The sequence below is a fragment of the Siniperca chuatsi genome, linkage group LG4, assembly GCF_020085105.1.
Source record: "Siniperca chuatsi isolate FFG_IHB_CAS linkage group LG4, ASM2008510v1, whole genome shotgun sequence".
Lineage (NCBI taxonomy): Eukaryota > Metazoa > Chordata > Actinopteri > Centrarchiformes > Sinipercidae > Siniperca > Siniperca chuatsi.
Window position 1 is genome coordinate 10525656 of NC_058045.1, and position 26438 is coordinate 10552093.

General features: G+C 40.4%; 1 protein-coding gene across 9 annotated transcripts; it reads left to right on the plus strand.

Moving 5' to 3' along the window:
* Positions 1–833: 833 nt before the first annotated feature.
* Positions 834–26348, plus strand: myrf (myelin regulatory factor). 9 transcript variants are annotated; one of them, XM_044194533.1, is made up of 28 exons: positions 2802–2830; positions 8111–8154; positions 12638–12728; positions 12868–13155; positions 13668–13729; positions 14478–14700; positions 14813–14913; positions 16274–16388; positions 17237–17432; positions 17528–17604; positions 18286–18396; positions 18492–18597; positions 19589–19789; positions 20062–20170; positions 20381–20490; positions 20570–20730; positions 20857–20929; positions 21048–21130; positions 21236–21304; positions 21412–21495; positions 21691–21758; positions 21894–21968; positions 22046–22276; positions 22449–22542; positions 23071–23127; positions 23636–23741; positions 23908–23982; positions 24123–26348. In XM_044194533.1, exons 1-28 carry the CDS (start codon positions 2817–2819, stop codon positions 24201–24203), a joined length of 3105 nt encoding a protein of 1034 aa, XP_044050468.1. In that variant the 5' UTR covers positions 2802–2816; the 3' UTR covers positions 24204–26348. The 9 variants fall into 9 exon arrangements, with proteins under 9 accessions (XP_044050470.1, XP_044050468.1, XP_044050471.1 ...); XM_044194536.1 differs by having other exon boundaries at positions 18492–18582; XM_044194538.1 differs by having other exon boundaries at positions 14813–14892.
* Positions 26349–26438: the final 90 nt, after the last annotated feature.

Genomic DNA, 26438 nt, shown 5'->3' on the forward strand with positions numbered 1-26438 from the left:
GTGTTGTGTGGCCTTACCTAACCGCATGTAGTTTTTATTAGTTTAAAGTGCTTTCATAAAGTTAAAGCAAACTCAAGTATTTCGATTACCCCCAGAAAAAAAGGGAGAAACCTCCGGAGAAGCAACAGAGGAGAGATCCCTCTTCCAGGACGGAAAGACATGCAGTAGGTGTCATATAGGTACAGAATAGGCCAAAGTAATAAAATTACAGTAGGCAATGAATCTGTTTAAATGTTGTACCCAGAAAGTGTATTTGAGCCCAAATTTCTCAATCTTTCAAAAAAGCTGCTTTGTTTTAGAGCATAATACATTTATCCTGTTATAATTTTCAAGAAAAATATGTTTATATATTTCAAGTATCAAGAATGATTTTAAGTATGGATTATATTTTTGGATTGCTGATTTTTTTTTTCTTCGATTAATCGTTTTATAAAATGTCAAAAAGTTGTAAAAAAAATCACAACTTGTCAGAGTGATGTCTTCAAATTGCTTGATTTGTCCGTCCAATAGTTCAAAACACAAAGATATTTCATTTACTAACATATGACAAAGAAAAGTAGCAAATCCTCATACATGAGAAGCTGGAACCAGCAAAGTTCTGGCATTTTATGCTTGTGAAATGACTGAAATGATAAATCGATTAATAAAATAGTTGCCGATTAATTTTCTTATGATGACCAATCTATCGACTAATCTCTACAAATCATTACACTGAGGTCTTTAGATGAGGTAGTGAATATTGTTAACAATACATTTTAATGTAAAGGACTTTTTTTTGTCCGGGGATATGTGCAGCAGCCTGGCGCACATCCCTCACCTGCCTCAGCTCCTCTCCTCCGACTCTGCTGCACACATCCTGTCTGAGAGGGAGAGGCAAAGGAGGAAGAGTCAACAGAAGGGACTTGGGAGTCAAGTTTAGCCAACTTTTACGCTTTTTGTTCTTTGTCTTTTTTGGAAAAACTTAGATTTTCCTGTTGATTTTTCCATTTTTCCCCCCACAGGCTGATGGTATTTTTTGCGAATGTAAACCAAAGCTTATTATGAAGCTTGTGGGAGCTGAAGTAAAGGTGCGCCTGAAGGGAAATGCTTTAACATTGGATTTTTGGTGGCACCTTAATTAAATAAAAAAAGACTATAGTTTTAAAGTTATAGCCTGGTACCGTAGCGTCACTGGAGGCGTTTGGCGAAGGGACGTCAGTCCAGTGCCAAGTTGCTGAAGAAGAGAAAGAAGTTCTCCGCATGAAGCGCTGGATATATGAGAACTAAAACAAGAAGAAGTCACTAAGAATATCATCTGGATTTCGTGATGTACATGTGAAAGTTTCCCCGATCCGAATTGATTTTGTTCGGACAGGGGGAGACTTTAATGGATTTTTTATGTGGGACCCGCTAGGATGGACGTGGTAGATGAAACAGAAGCGTTACAGAGATTTTTTGAAGGTAAGAATTCCTGATTATTATTACATATGTATATATTAATACAGTTCAGTATAAAAACTCATTGTACAGAAAATTGATAAAACGGAAAAGGTGTGATTTTTTTTTACTTTTACAACCTCTTTGACTTCTAAATAATTAGTTTTAGTGAAGACGAAAACAATAATTGTGTTTAAGTGTCAGCTCTTGTCAATTCTAGTTTTACCTGGTGTATTGCATGTGCAAAAAGCCTGGTTTAAACTATGATGATGCACCATACATGGCAGGTGGTTAACATCACAATAACAATAGCTATAATATTTGCGAGTGATCTTATAGGATTTTCAGGTAAAGGTTTCTCAAACATTTATGTACACTTCACTCTGTTTTCCACTTAGTAGTTTTTCCTTGGCTGTTCATCCTAAAAAATAAAAATGCGAGAAGGCAGGAGGGTTAAAAGCAAAAGTGCTGGTGATGGGTAACAGATCAAGTTAAACGGGGAATCCTAAGAAAAAAACGAGGTGGAGGAGGGTGGGGCTGAGGGTTGGAAGGGTGTAGGAATTCAAGTCAAGATAAATGGTGTGTTTTGCAAGGGTACTGTGGCACAATGTGTGTTTTAGAGACAGACATGAGCAATGTGATTTCAACCAAGTGATGTAGTGTTGATCATCATAAGGCAAACAACCATTAATAGACCCAAAATCAGTTCATATAAGTAGTAATTTATGTTTAACCCCATAAAATCAGCTTGATAAAGATACAATGTCATATCCTTTTACTTTAAATCATTGAGATTTTTGTTGGTAAACTTAATTCCACATATACAAAAAGAGTTTGTTGGTTTTCTTGTATTACATTGCCAACCCATTTTAGTACATCTGAGTTGTGTGTGTTGACTTGCAGACTGAATTGCCATTCAATTAATCAGTCACAATTTGAGAATATTCATGCCTTTTGTGAATCACATTCCGGCCATAATATTCCTGCAGTAAATTTCATATAGGACAGGCAAGACAACCACATTTTAATACATTTGTTTGAGGAGTTTTTCACTGTGCTCTGTGATTTACAGCTTGCCACAGAACTTATGTCTTACTAATAGTTGTTTTTTTTTTTAAAGAAACTTAGTGTCAAATGTTCCAGGAGAAGTCAAGTGCACATAAAAAACACATAGTGTGGTTTATGTATAAAAAGTTATCTGTAGAGAGACTTAACACTTGATTATAGTATACACAGAATGTTGACTTAAATATACACAGCCATCCATGACTGTCAGAGGTTCCTTGCCATTCTGACAGGAATTTAGTGTGTTTACATTCTTGCTTTGGGAGTAAGAGAGATGTTCTTACTTTGGCTTTTTTTTCAGCCACTTTTGCTTGGACTAAAATGTCAACTTGTCCATGAGAAGTATACAGTAGGTGCCGCCTTAGATGCTTATTTCCCTATTTAACTTGTTCTTTCTCTTAACTTACCCTCCTAACTATATCTCTCTCTGATCTTGGATTCAGGCCTTCACGGAATCAAGCTTCAATTTAAATTGGTGACAAAAAGTAATTTCAATAAGCCTTTGAGTTAGATAATTACTCAATTAGTGTCCATGTTCATCTTGCCCTTTACCTGAAAGAGACACGCACACACAGAAGCACACGCACACAGCACTATAATGGATTTCGGCACCGATAAACTGTGTTTTAATCGGATTAGTGAAATATGTATACATTGACACTAATGCACAGTGTACATTCCTGGCACAGCCTCGGTGGCTGTTAAAACACAGTGAGGTGAGACTGGTGTTTCTCCTCGAGTATTTGGCCTTCACCAGGCTCTCGCTCTCTCTGACTCCATTAGAGTGACAGTGAGCAGGCAGGGTGAGGAGGTGAGATAGTGCAGACTCAGTGTGAAGAGAGACTGGCCTGTTGAGAGAAACCCAGCTAACCCCCCCCCCAAAACTTGACCTTTTTGTCTCTGACTCACTTAGACAACAAACAGTCGCTCACACACTCACAGAGCCGTGTTTGAACATACAAAGGATCATGACATTTATTGCTGTTGCGTTGCGTTAGTCCAAGTAATGCCCCATTCTAAGTCAGCCAAACACTTGATTGAACAGTAACCCACACTGCCTGTGTTACATTTTCAGCATGTCCTAAAGACAAAATGCATTGTAATTGAAACATTCATGTACAATTCTTTGGAGATTACTTATGAGAAATAGTCGTGCAGACAAATAGTTTTTGTCACTGCAATAAATGTGGACCCAGCAGACAATGTAGACTAGAACGAGAGTCTACTGTGGTAGTTTTGGGGTTGTCACTTCCTGGTTTATTTTGTAGTATTCTCTTTCCCTTGTGTGTCTTGTGTTTTTACTTCCTGTCTGTGTTTTCCCTCCAGTTTTGATTGTTGGTCCTCCCTTGATTGTTTGCACCTGTGTCTCGTTGTCTCACCTCCCCTAGGGTATTTAGTCTGGGTCTTTTCTTTGTTCAGTGTTGGATCATTGTACACATGGTGTTGTTCCTGTCGAGTGTGTTTACTGTGAGTTTGTATTGGATTCTTTGTTCTCCTGTGGACCTTGTTTGGATTTTGGATTTTGCCTGCTCCCTTGTGTACTGTTTTTTTTCCACCTTGGACTGACTCCCCTGCTTTCATCTCTGCTAGCCAGTAACTTATCTGCCTTTTGTCTGCCTGTACTTGCCTGCATACCACCCCACAATGAACACGGAAGTTCCGGCTACTACACCCTGAGACCGCTTCCTCGTCATCTGCTTTTGGGTCCACTTACCATTATACAACATCCCATACGACAGACTGATCGATCCAAACATGGACCCAGCATGCAATAACTCGGAAGTAGCACCCTACCACTTAGCGCTGGCTAGCCGAGAGATACTGCTGGGCCAGCATGAACAACTACTCCGGACTCTGACAGACAGCAAACAGGCCATGGTTTCCCAAATCGCACAGCTAACCCAGCAGGTCTCCTGACTCACCACCCAGCTCTCAACAGCTGGCACCACCTCGCCTACAGATCCCGGTCACACTCCACTACCCACACGGATCACTTCTGCTACTAGCCCTGATTGACTCAGGAGCGGTGGACTCTTTGTTGGACGCCGCAGCCCTCAGTCCCTGGACTCTTTACTGGATGGCAGCAGCCGTCAGTCCCTGTCTCTGCTGGATGGCAGCAGCCGTCAGTCCCTGTCTCTGCTGGATGGCAGCCGCACCCTGTCCTCGCCACCGCTGGACAGCAGCTCCCTGGACTCTCCGCCGGACCTCAGCAGCCCCCTGGACCCCCTGCTGGATCGCATTCTACTTCTTTCCCGGCTGGATCGCAGCAGCTCCTTACTCCCAGGCCTGAGGTTCCGAAGACTGCGCTATGTCCGGAGGTCCAGTCGCCAGCACAATGTCCTGCTGTCCGGCGCCATCTCACGATTCCCCGACACTGGCACAAAGTCCTGTTGTCCAGTGGCAGGTCCCATGTCCTACTGCCACGCCGGTTCCAGTCCCTGCTGGGTCGCAGCAGGTCCCTGCTGGGTCGCAGCCGGCTCCCTGTCTTGCCGCCCAGTCGCCAGCTCCAGCTGCTTCGGGGCCATGTCTTGATGTCCCGCCGTCGCCGGTTCCAGGTCCAGCCGCCTCGTCGCTGGCTCCCGGCCCTGCCGCCTCGCCACCCTGCCTTGATGTCCCGCCGTCGCCAGCTCCCCGTCCTGACGTCTTGTTGCCAGCCCCTGGCCCCGCTGTACCGCCATTGGTGGATGGGCAGGCCTCCAGAAAGGGTCCGTGTTCGCTGCCAGCCTCCCGGAGGGTTCAGCGTTCGCCGCCGGTCTTCTGTCTGGTCTTCGGATGGTGTCAGTCTCCATCACGGACCTCGGGAGATCAGCTCCGCGGCCGTCTGCCCCAAGTCTCCCACCTGGCCCTTGAATCCCTCCTCCGGACCCCCCTCCGCCCACCCGGGACTGTGTCTTGTGTTTCCCTCCAGTTTTGATTGTTGGTCCTCCCTTGATTGTTTGCACCTGTGTCTCGTTGTCTCACCTCCCCTAGGGTATTTAGTCTGGGTCTTCTTTGTTCGGTGTTGTTCCTGCCAAGCGTGTTTACTGTGAGTTTGTATTGTAGTCTTTGTTCTCCCGTGGACCTTGTTTGGATTTTGGATTTTGCCTGCTCCCTTGTGTACGGTTTTTTCAACCTTGGACTTACTCCCCTGCTTTCATCTCTGCTAGCCGGTAACTTATCTGCCTTTTGTCTGCCTGTACTTGCCTGCATACCACCCCACAATGAACACGGAAGTTCCGGCTACTTCATCCTGAGACCGCTTCCTCGTCATCTGCTTTTGGGTCCACTTACCATTATACAACATCCCATACGACATCTACAGCCACCGTAGCAGCTCTGCAAGGCTGTTCTTAGGTACAGTGGTGCTTTGAGTTAAATACTGACGTCAAAAATAGGACTAAAGCTAACAGTTATTTACATTCATTAAATTAATCTGCCAATAATTCTCTTGTTTGGTCTATAAAATATCAAAAAAGTGAATAATGCCATCACAATTTCCTTAAGCGTATGTCATATGTCTTGTTTTGTCCAGCCAACAGTCCGGAACCCAACGATATCCAGTTTACAGCCACATAAGACAAAGAAACAGCACATCCTCACAATTCAGAAGCTGGAACTGATGTATTTTTGGCAATTTTGCTACAAAAAATGACTCTAATGATTAAAATAGTTAATTTCCTGTTAATCGACTAATTGATTAATTGTTTCGGCTGTAGTCACATGCTCACAATGACGAGGCTAAAATGCTGATGCTTAGCAGGTAAAATGTTTACCATGTTCACCATCTTAGTTTAGCATGTTGTTTGGCATTAGTTTTGCAGGCATTTGGTCATAAACCAAAGTACTGACCTTATGGTGGTGCTAGATGTCAGAGGATCACCAAAGCTGTTACAATTCATCCTGAGGTGGGCATCATTATCTGTGCCAAATTTCATGACAATCCATTTGGTAGCTTCTGAGACATTTTACCCCATGGTGACACTAAATGGTCAAGGGAATCACAAATATAAGTCAGTAGGATTCATCCTCTGAGGACCATGAATCTCTACTAAATTTCATCGCACTCAATAGTTAAGATATTCCAAAGAAACAGATTGATTTGCAGCCTTTAATAGAGCAAACAGACTAACTTTTCAGAGTCAAAATGGACGAAAGACATAAGGCAAACATACTGTATATAGTCAGCCTGGAGCAGGACAATTGTCATTGGATAATTGGTTGAAGAGGATTTCTGATCTATTGGATGATGGATCTAAGGGTGGGAGTTGCGGAGAACCCTATCGACTAGTTGTCAAGATATCTCAGTCTGGACTGATGGTGGTGAACCGACCAACTGACAGAAGGACATTGCCATCCACAGAGCCTTGCTGCTAATGTGGCTAAAAAACATTCAAGTTCAAATGAACTTGTTTAGGTGGAAGATACTGTTATTAAACTGTATCTGCCAAAAATAAAACTTTGAGCATATTCACCTCCTAACCATCTGAGTCTGAAGGCGAACTAGTCACGTTCTTACTCATATTGCCTTTAAAAAATGAACATCACCCATGTTACTATATCAAAATTCCTAAGTCCCTCTGTACTCCCACAGTAGTTGTGAATCATAGATGCGAAGGCCGTCGTCCATCTTGGAAAACCTGTGAAACAAGTTTGGATGGTTCCTCTGATTTATAGGTTCAGCAGTGAATTACAGTTAGAGGATTGTATTGTTTTTGAGCAGCCAGGCTTACAGTGCTTACGAGTAGGTTTTATTTTTCATTGTTGTGCCTCCCTCCCATCAGTGCTGGCTGCCAGCTGAGTAATCCTCAGCCAGTGAATGTGTTTTGTGGGTGAACTGGACTTCATGAGATTAATTCACTTTTTCTGTTCATGTGTGTTTATAACTTCAAGAGAGGGTGTTATGGGAAAAAAAACTTGGTGTGCAGCATCAAAATGTGTTGGTCTGCATTCTGAATGTCATCCTATATTATATTAGTCATTGCCACAGTATATAACCCGAGCACAATCATGACTGCAGGTGTTTATCTGTCTGAAATCCAATAGTTAAAAACAAATGTTTTTATTCATCTAGTTTACATGAGCCTATTCTCTTGACTGACTATTCTGAATTCTCAGCATCATCAGTCTAATAAGCCGATTTTTCCTCTTCTTCTTCATTTTGCTCTATATCTTCTTATTTTTATTCTTCCTCTATACCTTCCTCTTCTTTTTCCTCCTCTATATCTTCATCTTCTTTCATTGTCTATTTCTCGCCATGCTTTGTAATTCTGTCTAGCCCTCAAACTCAATCTCGCAGTGTTTCGTTTTTTTTCCAACCCCGCTCCGTGTCGTGGTCCCAGCCTTGTCACTCCTGTAATCTCCTGAGCCAGGTCTACTGGTGCGACCAGTGCTTGTGTGCGACAAGGGCTGTGTGTGGTAGCCTGGTACAGCCCTTTCTCATGACTGGGGAATAATCCTCATTATAACACTCTCCGAGCCTTTCTCACACACACAATATGCTTTTGCACATAGGCATGCACGCGCAGACACACACACACGCATTTGTTACCCTGATCTGCGTCTCTCAGGTCTGCAGAAGAAAGTCTTTCAGCCTGAGTAGGGAAACATGTGAAAAATAGAGAGGAATTGTTCTTCTCATCTTCTGTTTCAGGTGCTTTCATCTCAAGGACATCAACATGCTTTGGCTACGCGCAGGTACTCTGCCGCTCTGTCCACTCTGTTTCTCTGTAGATGTGATTTATTAGTCCCTACCTGATGAGGGGCTTTCTGTTCGTATTCAACTCTTAATTAATATCTGTGTCACAGTGATGCTCTTCACTCTTTCACCAATAATCCTGTCTTGTAAACAAATGAAGAAGGCCTATAACTCTCGGGCTATATGTCAGAGCTGTCTAACACTTTCTAGTGTCGATTTGACACATTTCCTTTTAATTTACTATTTGTCTGTAGAAACTGCACACTGTAGGCACAATCCCTGTATTTCTAGACTGTGCAGCATCTTGTAGAACAGCTGGGAGATTGTTTGCTTGTGTGCATTGATTATACTGACAGTACTAAGATATGTCAGGTTGTTTTTAGTTGATTTTTGTTTCAGGGTCCAGACCAAAGTGCTACTGGGAAAAATAGATAAATAAAGAACATCATTCAAATTAAGCTTGTTTTAAAATGGTCTCCAAAAGTGCATCTATATATAGGACATAGACTAATGGCACATGTTAATATACCGTAAACAACTGCCTGTTATATAATAACTTGAATGATTCTGCAAACATCAGTTTTACTGTTTGTTGCAAAGATTTTTTTCATTATTGGTTCAGTATTTAATTTGATGTTAAATCTCTTAGAAAGTGTATTCACTGTCTGTATAATGTGCGTGTATATACATCTGTGTTGTGGGTGTGCAGCCAAGTTCATTCTGGTCTAACTGATAATCTAATGGACTTTGTTCCTCCTCTAAAAGTGTTTAATTATTAACACACACATGTGAGTGCATACAAATCTCATTTAGAGGCAAAAATCTGTGTAAAATTTAGCTTAAGAAGTTTGTTCAGCTTTTACGTTCTTTCAAAGTGGATTTCTTGCCTGTCTAAAAGAAGCTAATTACATTATATACTATCATCTTAAAAAAACGTCTAAAGAAAAGGAAAAGCTGTAATTGACTGATATAAGTCAAACCATGTTTAATGGGCACTCGCACACTCAGTCCTCTGTTTGTGTTCATTTTAGATTATTACTCTGCTGACAACCCAGGCATTGAAATGGTGGCATAACAAACACACTTATACACACACATACGCACAAACAAACAAACACGCACACACACATACACGCGTATGCTCACACACATACACACACTCCCCTCTCAGCTCCTAATCTCTCAAAAGGCCAGTCTGTATCGAAGTTGGACTGACAATCATTTCACTGTTCCTTGTTGAACACAGCTGGACAGAGAAAAACATAGAGGGCAGAGAAATTTACACATCCAGTTCACATCAATTTAAACTTGACTGATTCATTGATTTGGAGGTTACAGTTACTTATTTATCTTTCTATTATTTTTTACCCGCACAAGAATAGCATTTAATGACAACATTGCCTATAACTTTCCTTTAATCATTACAAATGTGACATGGCACACTGTAAAGGCAAAAATTCTCTTGTTTGTAGGTTGCTACAAAGGTGGTGAAAGTATCTTCAAGTTCCAGGAAAAAAAGGCAACAAACATATTTTATCTGTTCTCAGTGAACATGTTCATCAGTTGCAAAGTTATGAGAAACTTAGAACAAATATAACATAAGCAGTGTGGCTGGACTGCGCTCTTGTTTTATCAGGGTTGTAGTATTCGAGTCTCTAGTCCAGCCTTGCAACAATTATTTTTGGTTCTAGATTTCAACCAGGTCCAGTTAGATTTTTATATATGTAATTTAGTTTTTTGTAACAGTTCTGCACAGCACACTTCTAGCTCCTGTGATTTTGTCTCACCAATGAATCCTTCTTCCACAGCGTAGTCTGACATTCAGTATATCCACTCTATGAACTGTACACCTGTTAAGTTCCTGTTACCTCCTTTCAATGTTAACTTCCCTCCACACAGTGATCAACACACCTAACTGTGTTTTTTATCAGTTCAGTAGTTTTCAGTAATATAACTTAAATATAAATAGTAGCAGGGGGTACATGTAGGTGGATAGAAGAGCGGAGGCTACAAATAAAATCACCATTCATTTTTGTGCTTCAGTGTTCAATTACAATATTTTCTTATCTGTTTGCACAAAGTGTTAACCATTAAGAGTAAATATTACTGTTACTGCAAATTCATTTTGATAAATATATAAAGGTGTAACATGGCCATCTGAAACATTTATTTCCTCATGCCCCAATCTTGCTATAATTAATATTTTTGCTACAACAATGCCTCAAATGACAATGTGAAAACAATGTGAAAGGGGTCACTCGTAGTGATGAACGTACAGAGAATTATCACCTGAATCTGCAGCTCCCCTCGGCTTTACAGAGCTTTATAGCTCATTGTTTAGCTGTCTGGCCTGCAACGATTTACCTTAAAGGGCTCAGCGTGACAGTGGGCACATCTCTATTTGCAGCTGTTTAACAGAATGTGTTTCCAAGTATAGCTATGTCTTTCCTAACACAATTTTTATCCCATGGATAGTCCTGTGTGAAAGGGTATATAACTCAACTAACAAACTAACTTAAAAATAAAGGTACAAAAATATTGCATCTGGGTCTTGCAAGAGGACTTGATTTTTGATCTAGGTCTTGAACTTCTGCCACTTTACTTGAGCTGAACTGTGATCAGTCTTGGACTTCTCTTGGACACAAAGATGTCTTGATTACAGCCCTGTTTCATATTCTGTCCTCGGTTTTCCTTGAGGTTTTTCCATTTCCATTCCATCCTTGGACATCAAACTTGTATTCTGTCTTTCTTGCCCCCGCTCTCCTCACCCTCCATCTATCTACCCTCCCCTCTCTCTCTTCGTTATCAGGCCTGCCAGCTTAAATTTACTGCCTCTTTGGGTGGGGTGCACATCTGGATTTTATTTAAGGGGAACCATCCTGCTTTTCTCCCCTTGCACTGGCATGTATTAAGAGACATTAACCAAATGTTTCTATCCAGCAAAGAAAGCCAGTCAGTGTAAACATGCTAGTTTTCTCAAAAAAATATGATAACTTGAGGATTTATAATGTTATACAATAACAATAGAATTTGAGGTGTTCTTGATTTGATTGGTCGGAAACAATTGGTTTGGTTTGTGGGTTTAATGATTGAAGGTTGTAAGATGTTGATGTTTATGCTGCTGTATATTGTCAACTCTGACATTTGTGATGAACGATAGCAATGTGTGGAGAGTGTTAGGAGAGAAACTGTTAAAATAATACTAATAAGTGACATTTCTGTTGGGTTTCTGATGAAGAGTGAAGTTAGTGGAAGACAAAAAAGAGGGAAAAGGAGATTTTTTTCCAATGCTAACACAAGAATTCCTCACATTCCCAACTGAGTAGCTGCTTAATCTATCAGAGAAATAGTGTGTGTGTGTGTGTGTGTGTGTGTGTGTGTGCGCATGTGTGTGTGTGTGTGTGAGAGAGAGAGAGAGAGAGAGAGAGAGACAGAGAGAGGGGGAAAGAAAGAAAAGGAGAAAGACGGGTTGCCTACCCACCCACAGTATACCAGGTCCTTATCCTCTGCTTCACCCCCTCCGTCCTGCTCCCCCTCTCTTCTCTCACACCCTGTTTCCAGCATCTGCAGTTTGGGACAACTAGTGACAGCTTTAAGTCATCACTTTCTCTCATGTAACATTTAAGTTCTGTGTGTTATAAGAAAAAGGCCAGTTTATATAACATGATTTACTCTTTTCTAAAAAATATGCATAAGCAAGAGCTTGTTCTACATGTTGGTGTTTTAAAGATTAAGTGGGGTCATGTGTTTGGGATTTGTGAGGCTTTGGCTATCAAAGGGTGAAAATGACCCTGAGGTGAGCATTAGGGAATTCTATATATATATATATATATATATATATATATATATATATATATATATATATATATATATATATTCAAAATCATGCCACACACAATGAGAAGAAGCAATGTTTTAGATTTAGTTCATCTTCATGATAGATGTAAACTGTAGTGGACAAACACAATGTGGTTTAGTAACTCTGTTAATAATTTTGTAATTAGTTATTTTACATTAAGTGTGATTCTTTTTTTAATGGGGAAAAGGCAGCTGAGGTACAATAGAGTAACCGTCAACTTGAGTGGTTCCAGTGTATATGTGTAACCAGTTAGAGGCACTGAATTATCAGTATGTGATCTGTAATGTTGACTACTAACACATATTTAGACTGTTGGTCACTCCTGTAACCTTAATTTTTTTTTTTAAAGTTCTTCTTTTTACATGATCTTGATGACATGTTCAGCAAAAGATTCTGAAATTTCCTGATATAAAAGCATTGATACAATGTAATCAAGTTATTTGGGGTATCCAGGAAAAGCAGCTCATAATTAGATAAGTCTTACAGGGAATTGTTACAACTTAAGCTTGTGTTGAAACTAGAGCTGTTGTGGCAGTGAGTGGAGTTGCTGAAAGATTCCCAGTTGCTAATTCCCAGATGCTCTCCATCTCCTCTCTGTGTTCCCAACCCTCCCTTCACCACAGGTCATGATATTACCACTTCTCTGGAGCCAGTCAACATCGACACCAGTATCCTGGAAGAGTACATCAGCAAGGAGGACGATAGCACTGACATGTCAGTAGGGACTCCAAACCAACCCAGCAATGTCAAAACAACATGCACCAAGCAAATCAGATCATGTCGTTACATAGGAATTTGTTTTTTCAGATAAGGCTAATCCCATTTTTTTCCTTCCTCTTCTTCTTTCTCCCAGCTGTTTCTCAGAGGTCCACAGCGCTCCAGGACCAAATTACTCATCTCCCCAGGCAGGAGTGTCCTCCGCTGGGGGGTTGGTGTGTGGTGTGAGCCCCCCTATTCCACTGCGCCAAGGAGCTCCTCTACCTGGGCCCCCTAACTGTCAGAACTCCTACCCCCCAGGTCCATCACTGGGCCTCCGACACAACTACCCCTGCCTGGGACAGCAGCAGCAGCAACACCAACACCAGCAGCAGCAACAGCAGGCTCACGTCAAGCCTGAGCACAGGGGCCACTACGCTCCAGGGTGAGCAAAATACCACAGAGGTAGATAGATAGAGGTACAAGAAGAGGTACAAGAAGAAAATATAGCATGAGTTGAAACTTAGGAATGTTCAAAAAATGTTCAAGATGCTCCTGCAACTTACATTTCAAACATGAAATCTGGCAGAAGTTGCAGCAGATGATGCAGTAACTAGACACACACCCTACTACAGGTCCATTATGCAATCAATACTTGATTATGCTTCATTTGTACAAATAAAGCACTAGTTGGTCAAGAGGGGGAGGGAGACTGATAACAGACAGAGAGAGAGAGTCAAATTACATCCGGCAAAAAAATCCTGACGCACAATCTTGTGTAAAGAATGTCTACACTCACTCTGATCCCTTAAATATTATGGCAGTTTAGAAAATACGAAGAATATACGAGGAAGGGCTTGCCAACTTCAAGCATGGTATTTCTTTACGGATTTCTATTCGAAATTAAAATATTAATTTTTTTGTGACTGTAACATCTACTGCCATCTATTTCTTTAGGACACTACCTGAGTCCCCCCCAGACTCCAGCTCAGAGCCGTACTCTCCTCAGCAGGTGAATGGTAAGTAACACATCTTTTTCCTTTCCCTGCAAAAATGTATAAGAAAGAATGTGAGCGAGAGAGCACACACAAAAGAGATCATATAACAAACAGAAATAGTGCTTTAATCTGTACTCAGACAGAGTCAGAGGAAGCCACTGAAGTATTCAAGGTGTATGTGGGTCACAGCCACCCCTCTGCTTAAAGTCAATATCTGTTACTCATCACTTCATTCTGTTTGAACAGTGCATAAAGACAAAAAGAAAATCAACGTCATGTGCAAACCAATATTGAATGCAGTGTGTATCTGTCATTTATTAATCAACAGTTTACGCAATTTGTCTGGAAAATTGATTTTATCAACTACTTTAATGATCTGAACTCAGCTTCATAAGCTTTCATTTCAAGTGTTTCCACAGAGAATGAACCAGCTAATGTTTGGCTTGTTTCAACATACAAGTTGAACAACAGTACTCAAAGTCATTATGTACTTCTTGCCGCTCACACACCTGTGTTGGTCTTGCCCATTAGTAAAAAGGTGTGGAATAGTGTTATCAGATGGGCATCCCTCCAGTTCTCTAGTCTTAAACAATGGAAAGTACCTTTAGCCAAGGTTGGAGGGAAGTAGAATAAACTGCAGACTGAAATGTGGACAGATCAATCTTGAGGAGAAAAAGCTGCGTTCTGTGTGTGATCAAATGTATTTGCAAGGAAGAACGGTCTGTATAATCATGTAAACATTATGCTCCATCCTCACTGTTTCTTTTAGATCCTCACATGATCAGGACCATGACACCAGAGAACATGTGTCACATGACTCCAACACCACCCCTCCCACCACACGGGCACTATCCCAGCATGCATCGGGACATGTACCTGAAGCCTGAGCCCATGATATCACAGTATCCTATTGGGCCGGCCACAAGCAGTAGTGGAGACATGCAGCAGACACAGATGCTCCATCAGCTGCTGCAGCATCCACAGGGGCAGGAGTGAGTCAAGAAGATATACAGGAGGGAGGGAGGAGGGTGGTGCTGTCCAGTATGTATGGAACAGAGGGAACGATGGGAAGGAGTAGTAATGTGTTTCCATTTCCTCACACAGCAGCATTCCTGTTCACCAGGCCAAGAAGAGGAAGCACTCTGACTCTCCCAACAGCACCCTCAATACCCAAATCCTCACAGGTATCATCAAACAAGAACCAGGTAGGCAGGCATCTTTCTTCTCTTCCTCGCCTCCTCTACCTCACGCTCAACTGGGCCCCGTTCTTCGTACATGGATAACAGAGTTATCCAGATTAGAATGTTGACGATTTGACACGAATCTGGATTTTTTGGTTCTTCGAAGCTGGTTTAAAATTCATCAGGAACTGTTGTCAGAGCAACAAGTCTTTAAGCCCAAACCTGCAAAAGTGCAGGCTTATTGACAGTTAGCTGGACCAAGGCCTTTTAGGCTGAACCCCATATGTGAACTAATTTTAAAATTCAAATGGTTCACTTTCTTAGATTTACAATGAAATAGTGTTGATATAATTTTGATTTTAGATGAGAACATGCAGGTTATTGTAAATCACTATCATCTGTTGGTGTGATAATCACAATTTAAGTTTCATAATGAAGAGTTACCTACTGTATACTTACTATATACATGATAGAATAAACATCAAAATAATAGTTTGTACATTTAAAAAGAACCAAACCAAATCTAGATTGAGATACAAAAACAAATAAACTCAACTAAAAGATTCTGACTGTTAGAAGACGGAGCCAGATATGGCATTTAATTTGACATTAAAATAGGAATTTGCCATTTGAACAATAAAACGTATTAAATGATTAATGGCAGAACTTACTTTGCTGAAAATTGTTCATGCAATTAAAGTTGCCTTCTAAGAGATTTTAGTAAAGTTTTGCTTTAATAGCTCACTTATGATTTTCACTTTAAAGTCTTTTGCACGTCCATTGGGAACCTCAAACAATCATGCACCAACATCGCTCGAGGTCTAATCATATTCACTGGTAATATCTAATGTTTAATGGTGATGAAAGTGTGGAAACGGTGAAAACATAGCAGAGCACAATGTAGAACTAAATTACACTGGTAACTATGCAGGAACACAGAAAATGAGACTTTGATTTATATCCATGACTCTATTGCTCCACTGGGACGGTTCCCAACACACCTACCTCATGTAACTGCAATAACATGATCAGCTCTCAGCCAATCATATTAACACTGATCATCGTTTCAACTCTCTACTCATTTTGCTCATTTTATTTCAAAATAAGAGTGCATCGTTATTCAAGATGACTTTATTGAGGTTCAACAAATCAATCCTCAAACTGATTTCAAAGAACCAAATTTGCTGGATGAGAATAAACAGGATTATTGTAGCCTGATAACAGCATGTTAGCCTGAATTAGCTAAGCCACATTTGAAGAACAGGGCCCTACTCTTACCTACCCTTTAACTCTCACACAGATAAAGACTTTTACAGAACAGTTGCGGACGTTCTTAGCATTCTTCTGTCTTGCTTTAATTGCTATTTCAATCTGTTTGTCACAGGTTTAATGCAGGATGCCGACAACACCTACCTGGACCCAAACTATCAGTGCATTAAGTGGCAACCTCACCAGCAGAACAAGTGGACACCACTATATGACGCAAACTGCAAAGAGCTGTGGGTGGAATTTATTTTGGCATATCTGAACATCTTGAGGTCTTTATTTTGGGGGGAAAAAAGAGCTGAAAGCACTCCACAGAGAGTCAAAAATGAAAGAAGTTATAATTGGTTAAATACATAATTCAACAAAGTATACAGCGGGAGTGGCAAATGAATAGCAGGGTTGCAGAGGTCTACAAATTCCTCAGAGGTGAGCTGTGTGGAGGAGTGAATGAGTACAGAGTTTCGGTTTAGAAAGACAACGTGAGGAGGGGGTAAAGGAAAAAATTAGTGTACACCTACTTGTGCTTTTGCAATGCCAAAATAGAAAGAAGTATAGATAGGGAGGAAGGTTAAAATTAACTCACAAGACCTTTCAGATATGTTATCAAAACCACCTGGTTGCCCATCACAACTTTTAGCACACTACACCTATGTAAAGGAACAGGGTTTTTTTTTTATTTTTTTTTAAATTAGATTTATTAAGTCTTTCAGAAGATCTTAGTCCTTAAAGTAATGGCACCAAAACTGAGGCACAGGGGCCTCCAGGGGTCTATGCAGCGGTCCCTAACAATGAGGAGACGTTTATTTATATAAAAATGTCTCTGATTTTATGTTAGCATCACAAGAGAATAATAGAGGTGTCAGGTTTACCCTTGCCACATTACATATGCTCCATCCACATGTGTATCTCTCTTAGGGCTCGGACATGTGGAAGCCCCCTGTAACAGAGTCAGGAGTCTCCCCCTGGTGATAAAAATGGCAAAACTCTGCATTATGCAGCAGTTTTTTCCACTTTTCTTACAATAAATGTGAGCTTCCTATTCACATTATTCATATGTCACAATCTCTTTCCCTGCCTTTAGTCCGATGCCGACCTACCGTGTTGATGCTGACAAGGGCTTCAACTTCTCCTTGGCCGATGATGCTTTTGTATGCCAAAAGAAGAACCATTTCCAGGTCACAGTATACGTAGGCATGCTGGGAGACCCCAAGTACATCAAAACAAGTGAAGGCCTGCAGCCCATCGACTGCTTCTATCTCAAACTCAACGGAGTAAAGGTGAGTGAAGGCAAAATAGTGCACATGACATCAACTTTGACAGATAATCATTACAGTATATTTATTGCATATTTTACTTCTCTCCTCATTGCTAGGTGGAGGCCATGAATCAGTCTATCAGTGTGGAGCAGTCACAGTCTGACCGCAGCAAGAGACCCTTTAAGCCAGTGCTGTGAGTCTCAACACTTTCACACAGGATAGGTTCACGATTTTTCAAGTCTGTCTTAAAACAATAGTGAGGTGCCAATATGCACATTAAAGCAGGTTTTGCTTGCTGTAATGATTAATCCTGTTCATACTGGCTATTAAAAGAGCCATTCCTAATGCACTTCCAATTTACAGTACGTGTTGGGGGACAAAATCTACAGTCCTCGTTTTGTGCAATAATCTATTTAGAAGTTTATCTGAAACTAATATGAGCAGCAGTCTCAGTTAGACAAATAAAGTGAGTTTCTTCATAAGTTACAGTCCTTTTAGTATAAAAATTCCTCTTTTTGTTTTCCTGAGCTGCAGTGGAGGGATAGTAACACATTTGTTTTGTCTAACTCAAACTGCTGCTCATATTAGCTTCAAATAAACGTTTGAATACATTTTTGCTCAGATTGAGGACAGTGGATTTTGTCCCGCATCACTTACATTGAAAGCGCATTAGGAAGTGATCTTTTAATGGCCAGTATGAACAGAAGGAATGATTACAGTAAGTAAAAACAGTTTCAATGTTCATATGGGCACCTGACATGAAAAAGACTTCTCTGAAACATTATGAGCCTATCCTTTAATTAAAGCAGAAACAGTATACAGCTATAGAAGGAGGATTTTTTCCATGATGTATATGTGATTTTGTTTCTCCCAGGGTCACCCTGCCTTCAGAGCAGGTCACAAAGGTCACAGTGGGGCGGCTCCACTTCAGCGAGACCACGGCAAATAACATGAGGAAGAAGGGCAAACCAAACCCTGACCAGAGGTGAAAGGCATGCCATCACATGTAAACATATGATTCACTATGATCCATCAAAGCTCCAGTAGTCACATCTGTTCCTGATGTTTTTGTACTCGCAGGTATTTCATGCTGGTGGTGGCGCTGCATGCTCAGTCCCACAGTCAGAGCTACACTGTGGCTGCTCAAGTGTCTGAGAGGATCATCGTCAGGGTAACGTCTGGCCATGTCTGTCTGCCTCCTACAACAATCATATCCCTTGTGAATGTGACACCTTTGTCTTGGTCTACTGTACATCAGAATCAAAATCACTGTGTAGACATCGTCTCCATTGTCTGTCTTTCCATTCCCTTTATCTGCATGGCTGTGATCCCCAGCACACTTTGTACACTCCAAAACCCACAGTTTTGGAGAGCTGTCCTGTGGAAACCATGTATCTTCAAAACGTCAACCTTTCGTGAGCTAAGAAAAACAACCTTGTTTTCAGCTTTGTGACAATGCATTTTTTCAGATAATTCAATTGTTTTTTAAAATTTATTTAATTTAAGAATCAAGAGAATTTTCCTAACCCATAAAGGAACTTTTGATCCTACAGTTGATCTAAAAAATTAGAAATCCCCAAATTTGGAGATACATGGTTTTCACTGGACAGCAATAGTATTATACTTACTTCCGATGTGTAAAGCATGGAATTACAATGTATAGTTAACTAGAGCTTAAGAAGTATTAGAGTGATTTTAAACAATGGCTAAGCTATATAGGTTAAATAAAGTCAATTCTTTACATCTTAGGCTTGTGTTAAAGGAATAGTTCCACATTTTGGGAAATATGCCTATTGCTTTCTTACCTTATATCTGTATGGTAAATATGTGGCTGGAACCAGCAGCTAATTAGCTTAGCTTAGCATAAAGACTGGAAACGGGGGGGAAACCGTCTCAGCCTGTGTCAGTCCAACAAAACGAAACCAACAAACTTTGCCTACCAGCACTTCTAAAACTCACAACATTAAGTGTAAAAATGACAAATTGTGGTTGTTTTACGGGGGGTGTATCAATCGCCTAATCTAACTCTCGGCAAGAAAGCAAATAAGCATATTTTCCAAAATGTAGATCTATTCCTTTAAAAAATATTGCAGTTATTTTGATCTTTTTTAGCATATCTTTTAGAAATATCTGAACAACTGTTTGTCTGTGCACCGTCTGCCATCTCTCTGTTACAGGCATCCAACCCAGGCCAGTTTGAAAGTGACAACGAGGTGCTGTGGCAGCGTGGCCAACTGTCAGACTCAGTCTACCACCACGGAAGAGTCGGCATCAACACCGACCGGCCGGACGAGGCCCTTGTTGTCCATGGCAACCTGAAGGTCATGGGCTCCTTGGTACACCCATCTGACATCAGGGCCAAAGAAAATGTCCAGGAGGTCAGGATGACACTCAGTGTGTATCTATATGGGTGTGTGTTTGTGCATGTGTGTGTGTGTTTCCAAACTGTCAGTGTGTGTCATTGTGTGCCTCGTGCTTGTCATCATGAATCATGTAATCCAAATGCCCATGCTCAGCACAGTTGACTCTGCAGTTTAACTCAAAGTTTTGTCTTGTCATTATACTTGATCCAAGCATTTTCATCTGCAACACGAGCATCGTGTTTTCATACCATCTGCATGGACGTCATTGTCATTCTGTCTGTGTGTAGGTCGACACCACAGACAATTTGAAACGGATTTCTCAGATGAGGCTGGTCCATTATCAATACAAGCCTGAGTTTGCTGCCACCGTGGGCATAGAGAACACTGCAGAGACTGGTAACGACTTCATAAATAACAAATTATAATGGTTGCCTCCCTCATCTAATTTGTTTGTACACTGTATATCATGTTATCATCTTAATGTCGTAATATGTGATCTGTCTTCTGCTGTATGTGCATTATTATGGAAGTGTGACTTGTATCTTTGCACGCCGTCTTCCTTTTGCTGCTCTTTTTCACTTCATCACTTCTTACATCCTTCTGCAGGAGTGATCGCTCAAGAGGTCCAGCAAATCTTGCCTGAAGCAGTGAAGGAGGGGGGCGATGTGGTGTGCGCCAATGGAGAAACAATTCCCAACCTTTTAGTCGTCAACAAGGTAATGAACACACATAAACGTACAGCACACACAGACATTACTTCCATACACGCTAACAGCTCTCCCTCTAATTTCAAAGGACCGTATCTTCATGGAGAACGTGGGAGCAGTGAAGGAACTGTGTAAGCTGACAGATAACCTGGAGACTCGTATAGACGAACTGGAGCGCTGGAGCCGAAAACTGGCCAAGCTGCGCCGTCTTGACAGCATGAAGAGCACCGTGAGTGGAGGCACTGTCAGGTGAGAGCAATGAGCAGGAATTGCCTCAAATTTAGGCTTCAGAGCAGGTGTTAGACATTGCCAGTGAGAATCATGTATGAGTAGAAAATAATTAATAAATTGCTTTTATTTTTCTTGGCCATGTAGCCAATCAGGGAGTTATTTTAGCAGAACAGGAAGCGGACCACTCAAGAGGAAGACAGTCAAACCTGGGAGCAAGGTTTGTGTTGATAATGATGTATTTAAAGGGTCAGGGTCAGTAACTGTCTTAAACTGTGATATACTGTAAGTGAACAACAGGATATATTACTTTAATGTAATCTGTGTGTTTATTGCAGAATTCGCTACCAGATCAAGGCTGCATCAGCCAGAGGTTCATGCAGGGAACCATCCTGGCACTGGTCATTGTCATGGCCTTCAGGTTAGACTGAGCAAAATGTGTTTGGCGTAAACAAAAAAATCATCTTCATCTGTGAACAGTAGTGACATGATGATGATGTATTGGATCTTTCCCCCCCCCCGACAGCGTAATTTCCATGTCCGTCCTTTATGTGTTGACTCTTCACCATAGAGGAGGCGTCACAGAAAAAGATGGGTATGTGCTTTTGAGGAAGACAGATACTTAAGCCATATAGTGAAAGAAATCAATTTTCCACTTCCCCATTAATGTCTTTATATATAATCTGTTCCTGCTTTCTGTAGCTATGTTCCTTCCTGTGTTCTCTACATCTCTTGGATGCCCATCTTCACTGCCACTGTAACTTTCTGTCCACCTGTCTGCCCATGGTACGCTTTCAACACCTGCCTTTCTTTTTACTTAATTTTCTGATCTACTCTTTCAGTCTTATCTTTGATTGCTTAGTTGGGTGTTTCTTTTGTCCTGTCACATATCTAAAACACCCTAAAATTTATTGGATATTAAATGTATCATTATTTTAACTAAAGCATGTTCTTGACCTCCTGTACATCTGACTGGAGTAGGTCCAGAGCTGCACTGGGATCGTCGCGCATGAGTCCATATACTCCACCGTCCACCACCCCTGCACCAGGTGAGTGAAGAACCTAACTAAGTGACTGACCACCTAAGTTTGGTGGTTTTGAAAAGCTCACTGAGGACATAATGAATCTAAGTATATTTTACTTAGATCTGATCCTTTTCTCTCATTTTTTCACAAATCCTGCAGCTTGCTGTTCAACTGCAGCCATAAACAACCAATCAGCTACAGTTCTGACACTGAGTAACAACCAGTCTACACCAGGTAAGTAAGCAAATATGAGATGTTTTCCTGTAGTATGCATTTGTATTCAATCCAGGTTAATTATCTTCCTTCTCTAGATTTAGGCAGCCTGGGTCCCACACCAGGCACTATTAATAAGAAGGCCAAGTCCAGACCAATGGACAAGGATGGCCGCAATAGAAACCGTCTGAGTCACACCTCAGCACCTTTGTACTTTGCCAAGTCCAAAAAGCCAACGCCTACAGACCTGGACGGCACGGGAGCTACCAACCGTCTGCCCGGGGGACAGCAGCCAGTGTCACGCAGACAACGCAGCCTTCACACAAAGGGTAAATCCACAAACACAGCCCAGACACAGCACTTTCTTCGCACACATAATATGCAGTATGCAAACACAGTAAAGCCATGTGTTTGACAACAGCAAACAAAGCTTATCTACATACTGTACAATGGAATGCTTTGGGTATAGTGCTAATGGTGCAGCTTTTCTTACTTTTGCAGGAGGAAGGTCAGCTCTCTCTCTGATTAGTCTACATATCGTGGAGACAAACCAAGAGATCACAGCACAAAGTTGCGCAACACCCGAGAGCTGCAGGTATGTGCTTAAAAGTTGCACTAGTCTTGAATTGACACTGTACAGTTGGGTGGCAAATTAAAGTAAGAAGTACATAAAGTGTCCCAGTAAGGTGATGGTCCACTACAAACAGCCAGAACAGCTTCAGTGCTCCTTGGTATAGATTCGCCAAGTCTCTGAACTCTACTGGAGGGATGAAAGCCAATTTTCCAAAAGATATTCCCTAATTTCATGTTTTGATGCTGATGGTGGCGAGTGCTGTATTACTTGTCAGTCCAAAGTATCCCAAAGGTGTTGAGTCGGGTTGAGAGCTGGTGACTGTGAAGGCCATAGCATATGATTCACATAATTTTCAAAGTCATCAAACTATTCAGTGACACTTCATGCCCTATATGGAAGCATCTAAATTTATTATGTTTCTCTACTCATTTATTCAAGTCTTTACTTTAATTTGTCACCTGTCTGTATGTTTGCTTCTAAGACAATTACAGTTTGAATTCAGGTCTTGATGTTTGAAACTGATGCTATTTTTCTCCATGTTGACTCTAGCTACACAGTATCACTCCATGGAAAGAGAAATTCCTCACAAATCACTTTGCACATGACGTGAGTATACAAACATCACACTATCTACATAACTGCAAATGGCAACGCTTCATTTTTATAATAATTTCATAGGAGGTTTCCTGTTATACGTAAAATAGAGGCCTTTTTAATTAGTACACTTCCAGTTAATTAATTCCAATTAATTGCTACGGTATCTTAACCGAGAGTGTTGTAGTCAGAGCACAGCAGGTCAGCTGAACATGCAAAAATGGGCCTTTTTTTCATAGACAAGCATACAATTCAGTAGTTATGAAGAAAAAAGTTGCCTTGGGTTTAAATGGAGCAGTTGTTTCAAGGGAATTCCACTAGAAACCAACAACTGCTTTTAAATGCAGCTATTATTAACAACTATTTCCTCATAATAAGTTCAAAATGACAGTTATTTCCAGTTCATTTTCAAGACATTATTAGGAAATTGTTAGGAAATAACATACTATATTATTCAATTTTATCTACACTTGAGACTTATTAGGCTACAGAGACATAAAGCATATTCAATTCATTGCAGGTCCATGAACAGCGTGTGGGTACGACAGTGTGGAGCCACCAAGGGACGTTTATGCCCCAACCACACAGAAACAGAGCTCTATGGTGGACAGAGTACATCAACAAAGGTACATAATGATATATTTCATCATGACTAATCATATAATCAAAGCATATTTCCTTCTTTTGTTCTTTTGTATCACTGCAAGTATGTGAAACTGGCATTATTATCAAAACTTCCTGTTTTCCTGACTTGTTCACTGACTCATCATCTTCTTTATACTTTTCTCTAAGGGGACTCATCATCTGTGGTCAGTGCCTGTGCTGTCTTTCCAGGACATCACCTATCACTTCCGGGTCTCCCTGTCTGTGAGTAAACTTGGCCTCCAAAATATGAGGCACTTTAGACACTGCGTGGTTCCTCTGTGTTGTTTGATCCATTTATTGTGTACTGAGTAAAGTCAATGACTGATTAATGATTTTTATCCCCACATGTTTTTCATTGACAGAGTGAAGTGCGTTGTGCCACTGAAGGAGAAACCTCATCATACTCTGACTACCATTTTCTCATTCAAAGCAGCTGTGTGTGAGGAGGAAGACGATGTATCCCAGTGCCTTTTCAATATACCACATTTTTCCTTTGTGGTTCCATTTGTACACTGTTGTGATCGGATAAGGTTTCGTCTCATTATTGTACATTATTTTTTAAAGATATTCATACAGAACAAACTATATACCACTGTCCCCACTGTAATCCCCTCCATATGTATATGCATTAAGACATCTCTTTTTGCTGTGATCACTGGAGTTTGAAAAACTGTTTAAATTTTTTTGTCTGTCACTGAAAATGTTTTAGTTCACTGTAACTGACAACTGCGTCGTGTCATTGTTAACTGCTATTGTGTAAGTAACGTCCAAGAGTTTATAGCTCACTTAATTACTGATCACTATGTCTTCCCTACTTTATATAAGCCACAACTACTTGTTAGCAGAATTCAAGTTTCTTAATGAAGTCCAGGCTAAGATACTGTAGATGACACTATGTATATTTGTGTTCATTTTTTTTTTTTAATACGATGAATCTGTATGTACAATGAAACCAGTGCCAACTGAAAACAAAAACACTTTTCATTAGTTTTATACACTGGAGAGAAGATCATTGGCTTCTGCTGAAGGCCTCAGTGAATGGTTGCAACTAGCACTGAAAATATACCTCAGTAGTGCACATGGCAAATCCTGGGTCTCTACAGTGGAGCATTGTGTTTGAGGCTGCTGCAGTCAACTAGACTGCCTGCTGTCTCCGCAAGCAGCATCTGATTAAATACTGTACAGAGCAGGAAAATACTGCACAGTATTTCTATCTCTATTGTGACACTGAATGAAACATCATATTGTTACATGACATGTTTATACACATGCATTCTATTACACAGAAATCCTTATTATCATTCCTTAAATGATGCCATACATTTAAAGATCACTGAGCGATTTCACTTCAGCAGATTCACTGGATGACATGCGATAAGACTGGATAAGTAAACAAATCACTGGAAATGAACATGTAGAAACACTGACAGCTCTTAGCATCTAATAGTGGAAATGCAACAAGTCCAACACTGACAATAGAAACACTGGAATAGCTTACACTGTATTTTGCAAACTGGATGCTGAATGCTGGTATGGCAATAAATGGCATATATCATTTCAGGTGCATGCCCAATCATTTCTCTAAAATGATACATCTCAGCTCAGAGGCAACTCAAATGCTGCTTCATCTTTGGAAATTCCATTTTAATGGCTCCATCATGTAGCTGAGAAGGAATTGCATTTATTTACGCACACTCTAGAGATAAAAATGGACATTATACACTGGACTCTTTCATGTATTTCTCTGGATGTTTTAAATATTTTTCCTGTGCCTATACAATTAAGAATATGCAGTGATAACACTTTTAATACAACTGAATTGTACAACGTGTTCTTTTCTATTATCCTTTCTTCTTTTGAAGGCATTCTCCACTTACTCTCACCACCATGCTTTTGTTGAAATTAGTTTTTAAATGCATATTCCATATGTGTCTGTGTTCAGAAAGAAAAAAACAAATAGTGTATCTCAAATGTAAAATCAATATTAAATAGGAAAAACAGCCATCAGACAAAAGTTTATGGAATTTATCATAATATGAAGACACTGTACAGTGCTTTCAGTATAATTATTATGACTTCAGTGGGTATAGTGTACTATTTTAGCTTATTTATAATGCACCAGCTAGCATAATAAAAAAAAAAACACTGTAGCACTTTTTGCACTGTACATATGAACCGCTTTCGCTCTATTCAGCGCACCAGACTGTTTTCATACACTCTGGTAGAACTGCATTACATGTAACTGTATACCTTCATTTTGTTACTACCAATGCTCCTTTTTATCTGTGTTTTATCATATTGTTTTTATAGTTGATAATTTTTGGTTGTTGTATCAACTTTTAGTGTGTATTAACTTTTAGCTAACGGAGCCCAGAAATGATCGATAAGTATGTAAACACACACACAAATACATTTCTAATTTTAGCACTATTAGTTAAGAGAAAATGCCGTAACACTAAAACTCGTTGAGTACTTTAATATCACTACTTTGTCTTTTTAGCCGATTTTATCATTACATTTTCAAAGCGTTTCGTCAAAAATATGCTGTAATACTATGAATGCATGTAGTAAATAAATTTGTGATTGAATTTTCTGTTGATTGTCCAACTGCTTTATGATCTGAAAACAAATTATGTCCCTTAGATGGCAGCCGACGATTTATTAATGGTTGTTAAGGA

Excerpts from the sequence above, each read along its gene's own strand:
- myrf (XM_044194533.1), top strand. Across the intron at positions 16,389-17,236 it reads GACGCAAACTGCAAAGAGCT|TCCGATGCCGACCTACCGTG; the intron begins GTGGGTGGAATT and ends CCCTGCCTTTAG. Across the intron at positions 21,496-21,690 it reads TGTCCACCTGTCTGCCCATG|GTCCAGAGCTGCACTGGGAT; the intron begins GTACGCTTTCAA and ends TGACTGGAGTAG.